This window comes from Sylvia atricapilla, chromosome 1 (assembly GCF_009819655.1).
Source record: "Sylvia atricapilla isolate bSylAtr1 chromosome 1, bSylAtr1.pri, whole genome shotgun sequence".
In the NCBI taxonomy this organism is placed as follows: Eukaryota; Metazoa; Chordata; class Aves; order Passeriformes; family Sylviidae; genus Sylvia; species Sylvia atricapilla.
The window spans coordinates 44,958,594-44,977,755 of record NC_089140.1 but is presented as its reverse complement, the minus strand read 5'-3'; the positions used below and the strand labels follow the sequence as shown (position 1 = coordinate 44,977,755).

The 19,162-nt window shown below is 39.3% G+C and overlaps 1 protein-coding gene across 6 annotated transcripts in view; it reads left to right on the top strand.

Annotated features, from left to right (window-relative positions):
- Nucleotides 1-19,162, top strand: part of TRAK1 (trafficking kinesin protein 1) — a 129,257-nt gene that overhangs the window by 32,776 nt on the left and 77,319 nt on the right. For all 6 annotated transcript variants that reach the window (XM_066321321.1, XM_066321295.1, XM_066321285.1 and 3 more), the window contains exon 2: nucleotides 12,996-13,285. Coding sequence is in view for 5 of the 6 variants with exons in the window: in XM_066321295.1 (XP_066177392.1) it covers nucleotides 12,996-13,285 (290 nt within the window). In the remaining variant the exon portion in view is untranslated. The remainder of the gene's footprint in view (nucleotides 1-12,995; nucleotides 13,286-19,162) is intronic.

The following is a 19,162-nucleotide window of genomic DNA, read 5'->3' as shown; positions in this document are numbered from 1 at the left end:
CAGCGTGCCTTTCTCAGGTTGCACTTTGGGCTGGGGCTGTGCAGGCAGCTGCTGTGGAGTCTGCACTGAGCAGCAGTTTGAAGAAAGGGCACAAGTGGTGGAACTGCAAACCTACCATGGAAATCTGTTAGAAGAGGGAGAGGTCAAGGAAGGTTCTGGTGCCGCTTGTCCCTGCCAATGCATTCACCCCAGAGGGACTGTGCTAGACTTACTGCTCCTTGAAAGCTGGCTGCCTTTCTAAAATGCAGGACAGTGGCTTATTTTGGCCTTGACCTGTCAGTTACTGGTGTTGGTGATGATGGAAGTTCACAAGGGAATTTTGCTGCTAGGCTTGAGTCACGGGGAAACTTATCTGTGCTTCCTGTTTTGGCTGTGGAGATTCCAGCCTAATGGTGAATATCAATAGGGTGTTTTTATTCAATAATGTAAACGAGGTATATACATTCTATTTTTTCTTGCTTTTCTGTTTCCATGGTGAGGGACAGGTGTGTGAAAACTGAGTCATGGGACTGTACAGAGATATTAAAGTGCACAAAAGAGAAATGTAATATTGTAAAGAGAAAGTTTTAAAGTGATGGCAGAATGTTTCACTGAGAAGAACAGAAAATGGTTCTTGGTGGAAATCGAGGGTCTTGCTGAACCCTGCATTTGATACAGGTGAATCAACAGTGTATTTCTGAAAACCACATCTGGATCCAGAACAGCAAGGGATGTAGGGGTGGTCTAGTGTAGCCACATCTCTACTATGCTCTAGGAAAAGTACAGTATCTCATTCCATGTATCCTGCTACAGGAAATACTGCAGTTTTCTCTTTAGAGTACAGTCCTGTGTTTTGTTTGAACGGCTGCATGAACTGTCTGGACTGCTGTGTTCTTCTGACCAAAGGGATGACCAAGAATTTGTTAAACAAAGCTGAAACTTATTTGCATGGGGCAACTGATAGCTCAGAGATCATTGCCATTATTTGGCATGCTTTTTAATGTTATTTCAGCATTTCTTACTGAAAATTATATTCAAGCCCAAACCCGCAGGCAGATATACTATAATATTTCACCTAGCTTATGCTTAAAGCATGACTAAATTTAAAACAGAAGCTTTTCTATATGAACTGTAAACCAAGTTGATTGACTAAGTTTCAGAGAAGTCAGTGCTTATGTAGAATATTAAGTATTTTTCTAGAATTTCTCTCTTTTAATTATGTGATATGCAGTCTTTTCTACACAAGTTAATTTTTTCCTTCTGCCACGTTAAGTTGCAAGGAATTGCTCTCCAGACCTTCTTCAATAGCAAGGAGAGCTTCATATTCTCTCTTGACAGTAAGAGAGAGATGATAAAGCTTTGAGATCTGCTGTAAGAACATATTGGACAGAGAACTGAAAATTAATGTAGGCTTAAATAATGGAATTGAGGGTGCTCTGTCTCCAAGCACTTTTTTATGTTACTGGCTTCAGTTGTCAAATCTTGGCTTCTTTTTAGCTTTTTTTAGCTCAAATAAGAGTTTATACATCAAAAAGGCATCCTACACAGGGAATTTAAGGCTAGGTAGAGAGATCTGTTCCTTTCCTGTGTTTATATTAAGGATTGTACTGGTAGGCCTTGCTTTCCATTTTACCTGTTGCTCTTGTAATCTGAATCTTCCAGAAGTCTCTTGACAGAAGTTCACTTCTTTGTGCACCAACAGGAAATGTGAGTCTTTCAAATATATAGGCTGTTACTTTGGCTTTAGTGATGCTTTCCTATGATCTCAAAATGTATCATCTTCAAATATAACTGTGGGTACTAAAATCCAGAAAATGTTCCAGTCTTATTACAGTTATTTTGAGAAAACTGAGTATTGGGAATGATAATTTTCTTGTGCTAGAGTATTTATGAGTCAAGGGAAACGAATTCCAGTTGTGCTTCTGCGGCTTATAGGACCATTGCTCTGCCAAGTTAAGTCATGAAAAAACATTTTGAAGGAAGACATTTCTTAGCATCATAATATACTTGTTTTGAGATAGGGTTTCTTTTAGATTGTGGATGGGCAACATTAGTGATTTTTTAAAAAATATTTTTCAACTTAATAAAGAAATGCTTCTAATGCTGAGTTTTCCAACCTTATGCAGCTGCTATGTGTTGTTCTTTGCACTTTTACATTTAGCATGTCTCTGTAATATTTTACTGAATTAGTACAGTTTGTTTTATTGCCCAAGAAAAGGTTGCTTTTTATACTGTAGTGAAAAGTTCTACTTTCAGAGAAATTTCAGTCCTGCACAAAAAGAAGAAAATCCTTAACATATAGGAAAAAGGTTTGTCTGTGAACTGTTTTCCTCATGGGAAGCTGGTTGGGTTGCTTGCCTGAAGCTGTTGGTAGGCTCTGAATGCTTTCTGACTGGGTGCTAAGATAGAAATAAGTCATAAGGCATGCTGACAAGTGGGGAACTGAATTGGCTGATGGTAGAGGAGGTCAGCTTGTCTGGTCCACTTAAAGTGGCTTTTGGTCTCAGTAGAGACTTCCAATTGAGTAGGAGCTGTCAGAAGGCAGTTTGGTCAAGTGCCTTCTTACTGCCCATGCCATCAATCTGGTAAGTAAGGTTCAGTGTCCAGGACTGTCAGTTGTGCGTTTTGGAGAACATGTACATGCACACAGGAATTAATTTAAGGACAGCTTCAGAAAGTGCCTTGTCTAATGATTATCACAACTATTTTCCAAAGTCAGTTTTCAAATAGTCTGGAACCATTTGATTGATCTGCACTGAGTGAGTCCAAACTTCTGTTTTTGTGGTTCTTTGGAGAAAGCTACAATGCAGGATTTCAACTTCATTCTGTATCTAAGTAAGATAGTCTGCAACTGAAGCAAAAACTGAACTTGTATGTAATTTGTATTTATCCCCCCTAGCTGAAGCTCTTGTGTAGTTCTCCCCTGTAAGGAGACTTTTTTTTTTCTTTTGTTTTGTTTGTGGTTGGTGGTTTTTTTGTGTGTAAAGACTGTATCACAGCTTTATTCTTGCCGTCTTCATGTTAATGCCTGTTGAGTTCTAAAAACCTCTGTTTTAAAATCTTTGCTTGTGTGACTTTGACTTTAATGGCACTAAGCCACGGATAATTGGCTCAGTTTCCTAAAATTCCACAGCCTGTTGTTAAGATAAACATTTCTAGGTTCCCAAGAACACATACACATGTATATGGTAATATACTGATTATACAGAGTAACCTTTAAATGACAAATTCTTATTTTCCTATTTTATTCTTGATGTTAACACACAATCATCAGAAGCAGAAAAATGACTTGACAGAATAATTGTGCCAGTCTTTAAACTACATTGTAGCCCTCTAAGAAGGGCTGTGAAATGACTTTGTTTTGCTGCAGCCATTAGCCCCTAGGGGAGCTGGAGGGAAGCAGTCCTGCTTTGGAATGGTGTGTGTTGAGATGCACCCTCATTAGTCAGGGGCACATGTCTCAGTTGCTGGGAAGGCCATGTGACCAAGGCTTTGGTATAAGGCCCTGGACTGTTGATTGTTAGGGAATTTGCGGTCGTCTTATGTCACTCCTCAGCACTGGTGCCTAAAGTGCCTTGTAAGGTTCATATATCAACAAGTGTTGGAGATCTGGCTTTCTCTGGGCTGAAAAGGGCTGTGATCTGCCTTCCCCCCAGCCCAAACCTTTAGGAGAGGGGCTATAACTACAGAGCTCGTGACAGAGCTGTGTTCAGTTCACTTGTGTCCTCTCAAACAGCGGATGGATTAAAGCATTGCTCCCATACACACCTAAGCAGAGATGGCAAAGAAAACAGATGTGAGGCCCAGGGATATTAACAGCCAGTTAAGAAATTGTGGGATGGGCTTTGACAAACTCTGTGCACTGTGGTTGTAAGGCAACCTTGAAGAATGATGGAGGCTCTCACTGGATTGTGCCAGGTGCTTGGGCACGTGGGGAGGCTTGCTGCCAAGGAGTGAGGGCCAGTGATGCTGGTGAGCCAAAGCAGATCGACTAGCATCTTACTCAGAGCAGCAATTGATGGTCTGACTGTCCTTGGAGGTAAGCTTGCCACTAGTTGTCTCTGAAGTTGTTTCTAGCAACAACAGGATATTTAATTTGTTTCATTTCTGGGAAAAAAAAATGTTCTTACTCAACAGATGGGGTTTTGCTTTGTTTGTTGGTCTTATTTTTTATTATCTTTTTATATAATTATTCAACTTAATACAAAGCAATAAACTCAATCTGAAAACAAGTAGATCAGGACACAGGAGTTACGGTGTGTGGGCTTTGAGTTTTTTGAGTTTTGTGCTTGTTTGGTTGGGATTTTTTTTTTTTGCGTAGTTTGCAAAGAATTTTGTTCCACTTATCCCTGCTCTCACTGACTGTGTGCAATAAGAAACACTAAAGAAAAGCAGCAGTCTTGTGGTATGATATTTTGTGCAAATATATTCAGAAGGTCAGCTATTAAAATTTGAAATAATGACACTTTTTTCCAATCCTGTAAATCAATATTTTTTAAAATTTAAAGTGTACCAACTTCATGTAGACTCTTAGAAGTCACTGCAGAGTGTGAAAAATTACAAATTCCTCCTGTAACAGAAGAACAATAGTAATGCAAAACAAGCATTAAATTCCCTTCTCTCCCCCAGGTTTTAAACCATGATAAATATTTGGTGTCTGAGCCAGTCTGTTCTTTGTTTAGAGTTACTTGACTAAAACTCTTGGCCTTAACTTGCTGGCAATTAGGTCTATTGTATTTTTGATTAAACAGTAGTATAGTGGTGGTGGGAAACCAACATACAGCATGGTCTTTTGGCTGCCTTCCCTGCTCTTTAGTGTTGCCCTGAGGAGCAAAGTATGGCTGGGCTTGCTCATCAGGAAGCTTGGAATTAGCTTGGAATGGGAACAGATTTTAATTTGAATATCTTTACCTACTGCCTGCTGTCTTAGGACCAGCCATTTTTCAGTGAGTTCTTGGGGGGGTTTTGTTTTGTTTCCCCCGTACAAGTAGCTAGTTCATGTGTGTGTAGTGCATTCGTGACTCTGCCCTGCTGCTGGGCAAGTGCTCTCACTGCTCCTTCTTGTGGATAAGAAGCAAGCTCGGCACTCAAGAGCAGAGACAGTGGTGTTACCTAAGCTGCTGCAGTTCAGAGGGTTTGTGGCAATCAACTACTCTCCCCAACTAGCAGAGAAGCTGTACCCAAACCCCTCATTTGAAAGCCTTTGAGGTTTGTGGAGAGGTAAAGAAGTGGGGAGTTCATTCTCTTGTGGTGTATAGATAAATAGAACTTTTCATATTTCTGTTATCACTGTTCCCACCCATATTATTTGAGGACCTGGTTTGCTGTTGATGTAGTCATTTTCCCCACACCTGAACTCTGACTAATCTTTGATACCTGCCGTTTTTTGGTGGTACGAGGAGATATGCTGGTAGACATGGTGTTTATGTACCAGGACTGATGCTCTTGTACTCTAGCTTCTGTGTTCGCTGTGTTTGAGGCTGGAGTCCATACATACTAAATATAACAGCAGCCTAATCCAAAATTATTTGTTTGGTTTTTTGTTTTGTTTTGCTTTTTTAAAGTCATGAGATCTTATCTTCAGCAAGTACTGGTCCATGCCTTTTGAACCTGTCTCATGGTGATCTACCTCAGTGATCCCCTTGCACATGCCTGTGAGAAGAAAGTACGTGTTTGCAGTGTTTATACTTCGCATTGCCATACCTCTGAGCTTTGTGTTCTTTCTTCATGAATTCCTTATTTGCCTGCACATGCAGTTCTGATACACTCTGCACTAATGGGGGTTGAAGAACTTTCTCTTTCCAAGGCAGGTACACAGCTGAAGATCTTCCAGCCAGGAGCGCGAGGTGAAAGGGAATGCACCATTTACATTTTTGCTGTTTTATTTGTTCACTGAGGGAGGGGAATGGTGGGGAGGGCATGGGTTTTGGCCTATATTTAATAAAAGGAGAGGGAGCTGTAAAAACTCCTGGTGTAATATGAGCCTTACACAAGGAAGAACTATTTATAGATCCCTGCAATATTTGCCTGAAGGAACTTGAGAGCAGAGCGGGGCAGTGTTACATAAAGCTGGGTGAGAGCACACTTGTGCCCTCACAGCTGCGAAGGTCAAACCCAGGGCTTGTCTTACAGTAGGCTTCCACTCTCTCTTGCCCTGAGGGGAGAAGAGACTGATGGGCTCCTTCTGAAGGCCAAATCCCAGTGGTGAGAAACTTTGGTTTGTGGAGAGCAGTGGTGTGGTTTTCTTTTAAGAGGATTATTATTTGTGATGTTTTGATTTCATTGTTTTTTGAGAAAACATGACTGTCTTGATTGATGACTTAATGGTCAAATATAGCTAAACAAGGTCACGGCAGTGCCTTTGGGGACCTCAAGAGTGAGCTTTCAAGCTGTACATGGTTACATTAAGGTTTAAGCAGCTTTTTGATAATTGCCGCTGCTATTCTTTTTTTCTGGCCTTTTTTTCTCTAGTGGTGACTTTTTTATTTGAAATGACATTACCATGCCACTGGCAGTTAACCAGGTATTGTTCCGATTTTGGATGCCTTCATCAGCTTAATACTTGTTTGTTATGAGGCTTTATTAAAGTGATTTTAGAAACCCTTCAGATCTTTAGCTTGAAAACATTTTTTATAGTTTCATAGGCAGAAGAGCCTTTCTTAGAGAGGCATATACCTTGAGAAGATCCTTCATAGCATGTAGCATTAACACTGGGTGTTGATACTTTTCTGAAAGATTGCGTTTGGCTAGGTCAAAGCATTCCTGACCCCACAATGAAGGAGGAAATAAAATCCAAACCCAACAAAAAGTGTGGAATATGATCTGAATGTACTATGAAGTGAGGAAAGTTAGGCAAGAAGTTTGATTAAAATAGCCTTGAATAGCTTTAAAATTTTGGCTAAGGGTGTAGTCTGGAGTTGTCCAAGATGTTTTTTTCCCCTTTGTTTTTACTGTAAAATTTTTGGAACTCTTGTAACGTGAGAAATACAGAATTATATAAAATGATTGAAGGTAAATAAAGAGCTTCTCACATTCTATCACTCGTCTATAATGCTTAGAAGCATTATGTCCCTTGAATTAGAGGCATATGTCCCTTGAATTAGAGGTTTTAACTAAGCAGTCAGCATTCTGCATGTTTAAAAGGCAGCTTCTAAGCAAAAGCTAAACCCCATGGTTTATAAGAGGGTATCTACTAAAGCACATGATTAAAACAACTCAGAAAATTGAGATCATATTCAGCCTTTTTCTAAAAGTTAAACAGTTAATGTTTGTGTGTGTGTGAAAGCCAGATTCTCTGCAAATGGTTGTTTCTTCAAGGTTTGACAAAGTGTATTTAAATGGAAGAAGGCATTTTGACTGGCTTTTGAACTACTCAGTGAAGAAATTGTTTTAAATTAAAAAAAAACCCCAAACTTCTATAGATTCAAAATGTGCATTATGAAAGAAATAAGAAGTTGAATAATAAAGCAATTTAATGTTGTTTCAGTTGATTATTTTCCCAAACAAGAAGGATAGGTGAGCATATTAATCTTTTTACAGATGAGACAGATATATGAAGACATACATAGCTTTAATTTGCTTCAGTGTCCATGGAGCATTTTGCATCTGAAGAATTTTTTTGGGTGGGTAGACAAAACCCTTGAGCATTGTTTTTTAAACAGCATAGGAAAACTTACCAGACTTGGTTTAAAACAGAGGTGTTTAGTAGATTTATAATGTAATACAGAAAACAAGGAAGGATATTTCTGGTGGGACCCTTTCAAGTATATAAAAGGGAGGAATTTGAACATTCTAAAACCTTCAGATGTGTTTAAGCAGCAGTTAGTACTTAGTAAATGAGAATTAGTGAATTAGTAAATGAGAATAGAGCAACAGGGCTCTGAAGCTCCAGGCACATGTGAAGAGTAGAAAGCTCTCAATCCCTTGATATCTTGTGGTTCTGTCTAAATTAGCAAATATTTTGGTCAGTAGGGGTGGGTGACTAGATCAAAACACTGAAGCTTCATAAATCTTCATTACTTATTTGAGGGGGTTACTTTGGATTAGATTTAACTTGTCACCTTGGGCTGAATGTCCCCACTTATCTGTGCAGTTTGAAGCTTCTTGAAGGAGAAAATTTAATAGGTACATGCCAGATGGCTTGTCAATGATGTAGCCTGTGGGGCTACCTGAAGTTTCATCTCCCTGTGATATGGCAAGTAGCATTTGAAGTGCATCTTGCAGTAGAGTTTTCAGATTCTTACACAAAAGGGGGTGGATTGTTCATATGCATCAGAGCTGTTATGCAAAACCAGCTAGCTCAAGTAAATGGTTTTGCTTCTGCTCTAAACCAAACAGCATAGTTGAATTACATGTGAGAGTATGCATAGCAAAAGAATGACTCGGAAGATTTTAGTCAGATGTTCTGAAAAGATATTTTTTCCCTCTGTTAAGGAAGTATTTCTTTAAATCGGCAGGCGTTTACAATATCCCAGTTGTCATTTTAGACTCTTGAATAGAAGTAGTGTTTGAATCACAAAATCTGAGCTGGATAATTAAAAATGGTTCAAAGCTTAACAAAAACCAAGGGATGCAGCAAGTGGCTCTTGGGTAGCACATTAGGAGTTCCAGATGTTTTGTGACTACAGTAAGTTGCTGTTGCTATGATCCAAGATGGTGGCTAAGAATAATGTTTCAAAGTCATGGATGACTTACTCACCATTGTTGGCCTCTAGGTAAGCACATGGCTGAATATCTCTGTGTCATCTGCTTTTGATGGAGGAAGAAGAATTGCTTGAATTCGTTTGTATATTTCGATTGAGAGTTGAGTTGCGTTTAGCGCTGAATGCAGAAAAACTTCATCTCAAATGGCAGTGAAAAACCAAGTGCTTTATTTTATTTGCTTGTATATGAAATTTGTATTGTATGAAACTCAACCCTTTCCCCACAAAACAAACTGCAAAAAAACAAAAGGAAAAAAACAGAAAAAAACCCCAAAACCACCTAATTTTTTCTCATGTCCAGAAACCAGAGATGTCAAACTGTTGTTGAGATTTTTTTTTCCTTTCTATACCTCCAAGCCATTAAATTTTGGCTGTTGTCTAATGTAAATGCGTCTGTTAGCTTTGAACTACTTTGCCTAGATAGCTGGCAAAGCTGGATGCCCTTTTTTTTTTTTTTTTCCCCAAGTGGAACACAGTGCTGACCACAGCTCAGTTCTTCACTTGCCTTTTGTAATCTACACTACAGTCAGTACCCTGTGCACTTCTTCATCAAGTCTTGGTTACATTGCAGTCATGGTCCAGTCTATTGTGTGGAGGTACTGTTAGATTGCAGAGGTGTTTGCTGTATGTAGAATTTAAGGTCTTGATGTAGTGAGCATGCCAGTATTCTGTTTTAGGCATTTATTCGGTTAGACCAAAATCTGGGCATTCTACAGAGATGGTGTGCAGGAGCAAGTCTTTGTGCTTGTGTGATCACTCTTAACAAAGCGCAAGCTTGGAACAATTACCTTTGAACAAACAACTGACAAAAATTTTTTTTTCAGAGTAGAGTGATCTCTGTGAAAACTATGTAGATGAAAAACTTTAGGAAATTTTGCTCTTTCAGCAAACAGTTTTACACTGAAGAACTTAGTTCAAACATTCCAAATTAAATATTTCTTTAGTCCCACATCTATCTGTTGGCCTCAAACTGTCATTGTATTTAGAGTGGGAGAAATGGTACAGTACAGTCAATGATACAATACAGCTTTTACTGTACTGAGGCAAAAGCTGAATCATGTCATATTAGGTAGGAGTTATTTAAATCCTATATGCAATTTGCTGTTGGCGTACACAGTAGAAAGAATGAAATGGGTTGAATTTTCATGAGGAAAAGTTATAATCTGATTTACAAACTCTGCAGTTGTTTGGATGTCAGATTAAGTAGAAAACTACGATAATGATTTATATCCTCATTTGTATGTCAGAAGGAGTAAATACCAAGGAGGTCAATAACAATTTTTACCATATGAATGTTGTATTTCCTGGTGACACTGACTAAAGAATTAATATTAATGTTGTGTATTTCCTGGGAACAGTAGCTACCATGTCCGTTTATCTTTGTGGCTGTTTTGACAACCTGGTAAATAGTGCTCCTCTGTTTTTATGTTCTGCAATAGGAAGACTTAGACGTTTAAAGGACAAGTGTGCACTGCCTGGATTAGGTGGTAATACTTGCCTTGCAAACAGTACCTCTGTAGATTCTATAAGAGTGAACAGCTTTTCTTCCCTGTGTTTATGGAAACTGAGGATATTTAATAAGTCTGAAAGGAAGCTGACATACACATTTATTCTGGCTTTCTTTCCTCTGTGATAGAAGGTTTTAAGATCAAGGCAAATTCTCTTCCTTTAACCTGAACTTGACTTTCTCATGTACATGATTCCTGTGTTTCTGTAGTAGATCAGGCAGACAGACTTGTGAGTTTTGGGGGTTTTAGCTTTTGTTCCTTCTTTGTGCTTTCAAGCTTATTTTCTTCTAGTTTCTCTAAGTGCCAACACTTGTGTGAAGGAAAAGCATATATGACCTTTGTTCCTGGATGCATACCTCTATTTACTCTAAACACTGAGCCAAGGGTTGATGTGGAGCTTAGAGGAGTGGGGAGAACTGCTTTCATGGTACCTCAGAGGAGTGAGTGTTTAGAGGTGGAACTCATTCAACACAAGCTTCTAATGCAAATTGGAGTGTTATGTTCTGGCCAAAAGTACTTTTGGTGAGAACCTTGTGGGAGAGAGTCAGAAATGGTGATCAGGTATGTCAGATGTTGGATGTCAATTGTTCAGAAAAGTTACAAGATCTTAAATTCCCAGAACTCGCTTGAAGGCCTCACACAAATCACCTCTTGGTTATCAGTGTTACTTCATTCAGGAGTGCTGTTTTCTTACTGGCTTCCTGAGGTTGCTAAGGCAGAGCCTGGGGAGGAGGGCAAGAAAAGCTGAAAAGTGCCATTGATGCTTTTAGTTATTTAATCCTAGTTATGGCCTTGTTCATAATAAGACACTTATCTAGCAGTTTCCCAAAACAAAAATGTATTTCCAGTACTTTTTCTTGTTTATACCTTAAACTGCTTCTGTCTTCAGAGCAGAGGGGAAAATTAACATCTGTGTTTTGATTCCAGCTTTATTTGAGCAAATAATTTCTAACATTAGTAATCTCCTTGTTTTTTCTAAAGAGCCTTTTGAAAGGGGATAATTTTAAAAGTAATAATTGTTTTTTTTCAGAATGTGCTGTGATAGTGGAGGAATAATGGATGCTCTGTGTGGGAACCGCAACAGTTTCTGTTAATGCACTCAATTGAAACTTTCTCTACCTGCAGCTGCCACGGTAGTGTGTAATTTTTATTAGGGTATAGCATAAATTTATCATTGGATTTAGGAAGTTCCCTTTGGCTGTTTCAGTCCTTACAAAATGCAGATTTCGAGTCTCTGAGTGCGAGACATACTTCCAGGTTAAACGATACCATGCAGTAATACAAATGTACGTAATTGAGGAAAACTTAATGAAATTTATTTTGTGTATAAGGGTGTTTTTTCCAAGAGTTAATATTGCCTATCTGTTTTCTAGATATGATGTTCTAATTTCAGCGTGAATGTATCCTTGCTGAGACCCTCTGAAAGGGGAAGGGACTTTTGTTTTTTTGTTCTTACACCTGTGCTGAAGGGAAAAAATAGGGCGAGAAAAATGATGCTGGTGCAGTCTTCCAGCTTTGTTGCAAGACTTTTCTGGAGCTTACTCCCTCCCAGAAGGTCTAAACACCTGATCTTTGTCTTGACAGTTTAGAGACTGATATTTGAGTCTTGCACTGAGTTTCTAGAAATACTGTCATGTTTTGATGGAGCAATAATATTATTGACTAGAAGTGCCAGAAAACAGGATGCCAAAGTAATGAGTGTAACTTCAACAGCAAAATATGATTCTGGCCATGTTCCAGGGATTAGAGAAAGCCTTTTTGATATGGAATTCTCAAAAAAACCTGTTGTTCTGGTTCTCAGTGAAGCACTAAACATAGCATGTTCTGTTGTTGCACTTGCATATGGACTTGCATCCACACCTGCTGCTTGCAAATCAGTGCAATTGTGTTTTCTTGCTGTCTGTCTTCCTGTTTTTCCCATGTTGTCTGGGTGTTCCTGTGCGGCTTGTTCTTCAGCTGCTACTTATGCATTGTAGCTATTACATATATAAAGTCTTTCAAGTCCTTTCCCAAGTCTGTTTTTCTGCAATCCCATGATAATATTTTCCTTTCATAGCACTAGGGAGCATTTGCTTACACTGCTGATAACCAAAAGCAGTACCATACCACCAGTTTTTGCAGTGCCTTTAGCTCCCTGTTCAAAAGGTTTGCTTAAATTTTGGGTGAAATGTGCTCTTCTTCATTCCTTCTCTGGCTAATTCTATCGTGCTGGGGACATCAGTATCCAGCCTTGAGGGAGCAGCAATGTGGTCAGTCCTTTAACCCAGAGCACCTCGAGTTTTGTTTTCTGTGTTCTCTGTAAAGGGAGCAGAGGTGCCAGCTGCCACATTGTCAGTGAGGGGCTGCGCTGTGTGGTGGAGAGAAAAGTCTGGTACAGTTATAGTATAAACTGCTAATCATTGCTGTTTTGTTTGCTATCAGTTTATTTCAAATTGTGGTGTTATTAAAGTGCCAGTAAATCAACCAGAAATCTGCAGCCTGTCTGTATGTCCTGGCTCATAGAGATGCTGGGTTACACGTGATTTTGGCCTGGCTGATGTGAGAGAAAGTTGGTGAATGAGCCAAGGTGAATGGACTATGCTTACTGCAAGTTGGGATAAACAAAAATGTGGATATTTAGTCAGCTGTTGGTAAAAAACACAGTACAAGGACTGGCACTTTGTTACTGTGCAAGGTGCAGAGTGCACACAACTGGGCAAAATGCAGAGACAGGCAGCTGTTCCGCATGTGAAGAGAAATCATCTCTCCTGATATACACTGTTTGGAATGGCTTGAATTGAATATTTGTTTCTTTTGTGTTCTGCAGACTTCTTGAAGCCAGCTCTGGTGAAGAGGAGTTCCATCTGTGCCAGCCAGCCCCAGTCTCCAGTGCTGGTCCCCCTGATGGCACATTGTACAAGCCTGTGAAACCTGCCAAGCTGGACGCCACAGCTTTGCACGACTGCACTTTGGCCGCCGCTGTGCCTCCCTCGGAGCTGTCGAACCATGCAGTCCTAGCCCGCGACACAGGCATTCACGAGGAGCACTATGTAAGCGAAGGCGTGGAAGATGATGTGCCAGACTGCAGAGAGTACAGAGATGCCTGCACCATTACTGGTAAGCAGTCAAATCCTTTACCTTGGTGAGCATGGGGAGGTGTAGAGTTGAGCTTCTGTTCTGTTCTTACCCCACTTGTGGTGGGGTATCTGCTTCATGGACAGTGTTCTGTCCATGTCCTGTTCTGCACTTTTTTCTTGTTTAAGAAGTGATTTCACAGGCACCAGGATTTTCAATGAAAGCTTTTCAGGATTTTCAAAAATCCTTTGAAGGATTTTCAAAGTTTAAGGTTCTTGCAAATAGACCAGACCAACGACAGCTGAGAAACCAAGTTACTCTATTTATGTACTAGGGAAATGGAAGCATTTGAAAATTTGTTTGAATGATAACCAAAGTCAGGGATGAAGAGAAGGGAACACTGCACCTTAAAGTTTATGGAATGCTTGTCCTGATATTCAGCATAATTCAGATTTCTATCTTCATATGAGAATTGTTTTGTGGGAGAAAAGGGATGGGAGAAATAGGATCTAGCATTTTTACTGTACGTATTTTTACTTTTCAAAGTAATTTGATTTTCACATTAGTTCTGGAACAGTAAAAGTTAATGTATAGAATAGCTTCTTCTGAGTGCTTTTATGAAAGGTTGATTACCTTCTTATAGATTCATACTAATAAGTGGAATATGTGTTGGAGTATGGTATTTTAAATAAAATTAGATTCTCAATGCTGTGGTCAGCTACACCATTTTCTTTGCATTTGAATACTCACTGAAACTCAATTTAGTCATGTTTATGGCCATGAAATGACAGGGAGCTTCCATTCCAAATATGTGGTTTGTTGGCTGAGCTGTGAGGCTTCTTTTAGCCTAATGTGACCTCGTGAGTTCCAAGTCCTTTTGGGAATGTTTGAGGAGTCAGCTGAGTTTTTGGAAGGGAGAAATGAGATTTCTGAGAAGAACAGCAATAAGACTTAGGCTGTCCTAATTGGCAGCCAGATACATTTATCCTGAGTTACTTTCAGCCCTTTCTAGAATTGTCTTTAAATCAGAGAACTAGCTAATGATGACTGTCAGCAGCTGCTTTAGTAGCATGCCTTAGCTTAGCTCAGCCCAACAGTGGTGTAGTTACTAAGGCCTGATATTCTGTAAAAAAGAAAGTAGAAAGAAGGGAAGAGGTGCTCCTAATTCCACCCTGATTTCCTTGGGAAAGCAAGCAGCAAGATTAACTCTGGAGTCACTTTGTCAGGTATGCGTCTACATAAAATAGATGTTCTATTTAAACAGACTTGCCATCCTTCCTTGTTTTCGTGGATGTAGAGCTCTTTAACTGCTTAGTTAAAAAATGGTCATCCTTTTGAATTCCATGTAGGTATTTGCTTGTTAGGTAGACTAGAAACTACACATCACATAAATGTTTTCTGGGTAATATAACTGTGCTTTCCAGGCGCCTTGTAGAAAGATCTTGCAATCGATTCTGTTGGCTGTGTCCTGTGTCCCCTTCAGCCCCTCTCCTCCCTCCCCTGTTAACAGCAATTTAACTTTGTTTTTCTGTTTCTGACTACAAGCCAGGACAACCAACTTCTTTTGTGAATCAAGATGCCTTCTTAATTACTGTTTCTTGAAAGGCAAGACAAACTCACTTTTTAGCCTTTAAAAAGTTTTTATTAAATGGAGGCCAGTACATGTTCTTGCTACTTCACATTCCTTCAAGCCTGATGTAGTTTCTTCTTATTATAGCCAAGTATTGTTTGCACATTGGTCCTAAATTGCGTTTTTAAATGGATTTGCTGTTCTGCGGTGTCAGATTTGTACTCTTTGTGACTTGAGGGCAAGATGATGTGACGTGCAGTAGAAATAGCAGTGTTTTTATTGATTGTTTGGGGTTTTTTGTGTTTGTGGATTTTTGAGTTGCAGCTTTTTGTTGTGTTTTTTTTTTAAAGGTGTCAGAGGGCACAGGCTGGAAGTAAGGAATTGGTTTCATATTCCCTCTGTAAAATGTTTCAGTATTGTGTGCAAGCATGCAGTGTATACCCTTGAAACAATCTGAAAGATAAATACTTGATTGGATTGTCAGGATTGTCAGAGACTTTAACATGAAGGCTTTGTTTAGTTCTAATCGATAGGTTAGCACTGCTTGCATTTTTAAATTGATAAGTGGGAAAAAATTTCCTCATATCAGGTCTGCATATACTGTATTTTTTCTTCTGATGGCAGGGCTTGATTCATCCTAGAGCTGAAATTCAGCAGTCAAGGTAATCTATATCTTTTATAGTCTTAATTTAACACCTATAGCCTATTATACAAGTTATCTGCAAAAATTTTTGCAAATAAAGACTTGAGCACAGTTAAGAAAAGAATGGAAACTGAGGCAGAGTATGATGTGGTGATGCTTTCTGGAATGTAGCAAGCTAATGGCAATTGGAGCTATCTCTGATATTGCTAATAGCAAATTACATGATGTGCACATTTTGCTATTTAACTTTTCAAGACCATTGATGCTCAAAGACTTTTTCATGCTGCTTCCTTTTCTTTTTGTTACTGTTTTTGTTTCCTGTTTTGTTTGCTGGCAGTAGAGAGGCACTTCAGCATTCTCTGTCAGCAGCACCATCTTTCCGCCTGGGACCCAAGAGCAGATTCAATGTAGCTGAGAGCATTGCACATTCAGATTGTGCTAAGCATGTATTCTTGGGTATAGGGTTGCCTTAAACATATCTTGTCCCCAGACCATCTCAGAATTGTGCTTGAACAGATTTCTGTGGGAGTGTAACTAGAGGTATTTTAGGCAACTGGTCTGGATAGAATCCTTGCTGTGCTTTTGTGTCAGAGAAGAGATGAGAGTTACTTTTTAGTTAGGTCACACCTCTGATCGGTCCTATTGTGTGGCCTAAAAGCAATTCTGTTGGCATAACAGAGGCAATAAGCACTGTAGGGCTGGGCCCAAGTGACAAAAATAGTGTGGAGAAAAATTTCCTGGATCCGAAGTCTGAGAGAGGGACAGCACCCTAAAAGCACCTTTCCCACTGAGTTTGGTACTAAAGCACCATCCTAAGCTCATAGGTGCTGCAGGTGAAGCTTTATGCAGGTACATGCATTTGAATCTGAGCTGACTTCAGCACAGAAGGGCAATTGAAATAAGTTGTTCATCCATTGAAAAAAAAATGTTTGTGAGTGTTTTAGGAGGTTTTTATGAAAAAAGTGCTGGCGGAGCCATACCTTCTAAAGACTAAACCTGAAAATTGACTCAGTAGCAGTTATAATAGATTTTTTTTTTGTTTTGTTATATTTCATTCTAGGTTTTGTTAGCAAGATTTTTGGGGAAAAGATCAATGTAGTCTGACTTCAAGTTTTCTATTGCTATTGATTGTGGAGCTCCTGCAGGTAAATAGGCACAAGACTCAAGCCCTGAGGTTGGTGGACAGTGGGGCAGTATGGAAGTGGCATGGTGCTGCTACATGTGGGAGGCACCTATGGTGTCCTGGTTGTTTCTCTTTCCCTTTAACTTTTCTTGCTGCTCTCATTCATCCCAGAGAGCAGAGATAGGAATATGGATGTAGCACCATCTAGTGTTCCTTCTGCTAGAAAGGGAGTGGAAATGCTTTTCAAGGTCTGTCGTTTCTGTAATTGCAGTGCAGACTTGAATACTTTCAGTCAGATATTGATGAAAACAGCAATTGGAGTTGGGGGCTTTTTTCTCTAGCACCACCACCACCTCCATCCCATTTTTTGCAGAGCAGGAAGAGCTATAATCTTGACATGAAAAAGCAGAGCATCACTAAATTTCTCAGTAGTCCCAATTTAATGAATTATAAAAGCCTCTTAGTCTGATTGCCTTTTTCTTATCTCTTTGCTGTCATACAAATCCTGTCCTCCTGGAAATGGGGAGTTCAATGGGGGTGAAAGTCTGAAATATCACTGGATATTACTCTTGTGATAGCTGTCTGACTACCAGAATATTTTTGTGAGGGTTTTTGGTTGTGATTTTTTTTTTCTATTAAAATATGCTTAACACAGTGTTCTTAGTGAAGATGTCTAAGTTAACTTTGTCTGCTTTTGTATGTCTGAATACTCACTATTTGCACTGATTTTGGTATGGTGTACTTTGTAACTCAGGAGTTAACTGCTTAATATGCCATGTAGGTTTCCTTCAGCCTTCTCTGAAAAGGGAGAGAATGAATGGACTGTAATTTAAATTGCCCAGCTCCTTCATTAGTTTGCATGATTCATTTGTTCATTGTAGTAGTTACTCTTACTAAATGCATGTAGGAGTGTGTTTTCTGGCTGTTCAGGACAATTTCCTGAGGGCTGTTGAATTATTGGGAAATGCTCTGTGGTAATAACGTTCTGTGTCTTACTTTGTTTGCAATTAACACAAATAGATTTTTTTTTTAAATTTCTAAAAACAAAGTTACATTACTGGAGGGGTGGAACAACAAAATGTCTATTTTTTTCTCAGCAGGAGGGTGTCAGTGAGAAGAGTTGGTATTGTTTGACCTTCCTTGCAGGTTGTGTAACTTCCAAGTTACTGCAGTGACTGCAGTGGAAGGCGTCGTAACATCCAGAGAAAAAAAACTTTATCTTGCTGTCGAGCCTCATTCACACCATCTCCTAGCAGTGTTTGGGTGCAGAAAGTTTTCTTTGGGTTTTTATCCTGGCTCAATCCTTATTCATGCTTTAAATATGTTCTCATATGAAACAGGGATTCTGTTTCCTTCTACCAAATTACCATTCTTCATGGCAGCATCAGCCAACTTGGATAACTGACTGATCCTACAGATGTAGTGGTGTCATTCTGACCATTTCTTTATGTAATCACTTTATTTTTAAAGATAAGAGGCTTAGGGCCCACAGAATTTCCATTCCATTGTGTGTCCACCAAGATGCATGTTTTTGTGTTGAAAGGTTGAATTTCTGTTCGTTCTGTTTCAAGTGTGATAAAGCATGATTACTCAAAATTAACTCCATAGGGATTTAGATATTACAGGTTGTTGTAAGATTGCTTTACTCTTGTTATGCGGATGGGGAGAATGCTGTACCTGTGGCTGTCCTGTTCTATGTGTGTGAGTTACCACCAGAAACCATGTGCTTACCATGCTGAGACTGCTCAACAGGATGCTCTAGTTGGTGTTGGTGCCTGTTATAGGCCTGCTGTTTGACTTCTAAGCTTTAAGTGATTAACAGTTTTGAATTGTTGCCCATTATTAGAATCTGTCTGAGTTCTGTTGTGGTTACCTTTCTCTTTTAGTGGAGCGTAACTTGCTCCAGAATTTGCTTATTTTTCTGCTACTGGTTTGGGGTGGGACTTCCATGCTTTTCTCAATTTTGTCAGTATGAGAAAAGAGATGTATAATATTGTTTAGTGGAGCTGGAACTCAAGCTAAGAGCATAAGAAATTCTCTGCTGTGTTGGACCAGCTGGCTCAGGACTGTTTCTGACTCCAGAAACTGCAGATACTGGATATGGAGATCAGGTACTCAGCTACGCTCAGTAGGCTACTCTCAGCGTAAATACTCCTGTCACACAGAACTATTTAAAGTTGGAACATGTCCATAGCTTTTTCTTATCTGGATCTGCTGATTATTTTACCCTGGAAATTCATGGTTGCTACTCCTGTGTACAGTGATGCTAATCTTCCAGTTTCTGTCACTATTTGTCCTAGTTACCCAGGATTTTGGTGACTATCAGTTCTTTTTTCCCCTTATGAAGTTATCTTCATTATCTTGAAAAACCTTCATAGCTTCTATACCTCTGCCTACTCTTCTCCCAGCTCTCTTAGTCTCTCCTTTAAATAAAGCTATGAGAATGTGTGTCCTTTCTTCAACCCATTTACTTTGTTGTAAGTTATTGTCACCAGTCTTATCCTGTAAGCTCAATCTAGTTTTGGTCTTTTTTCCCTCTTTCTCCACACTTCTGTAAGCAGCAATTGCTGAATTCTGAACAAT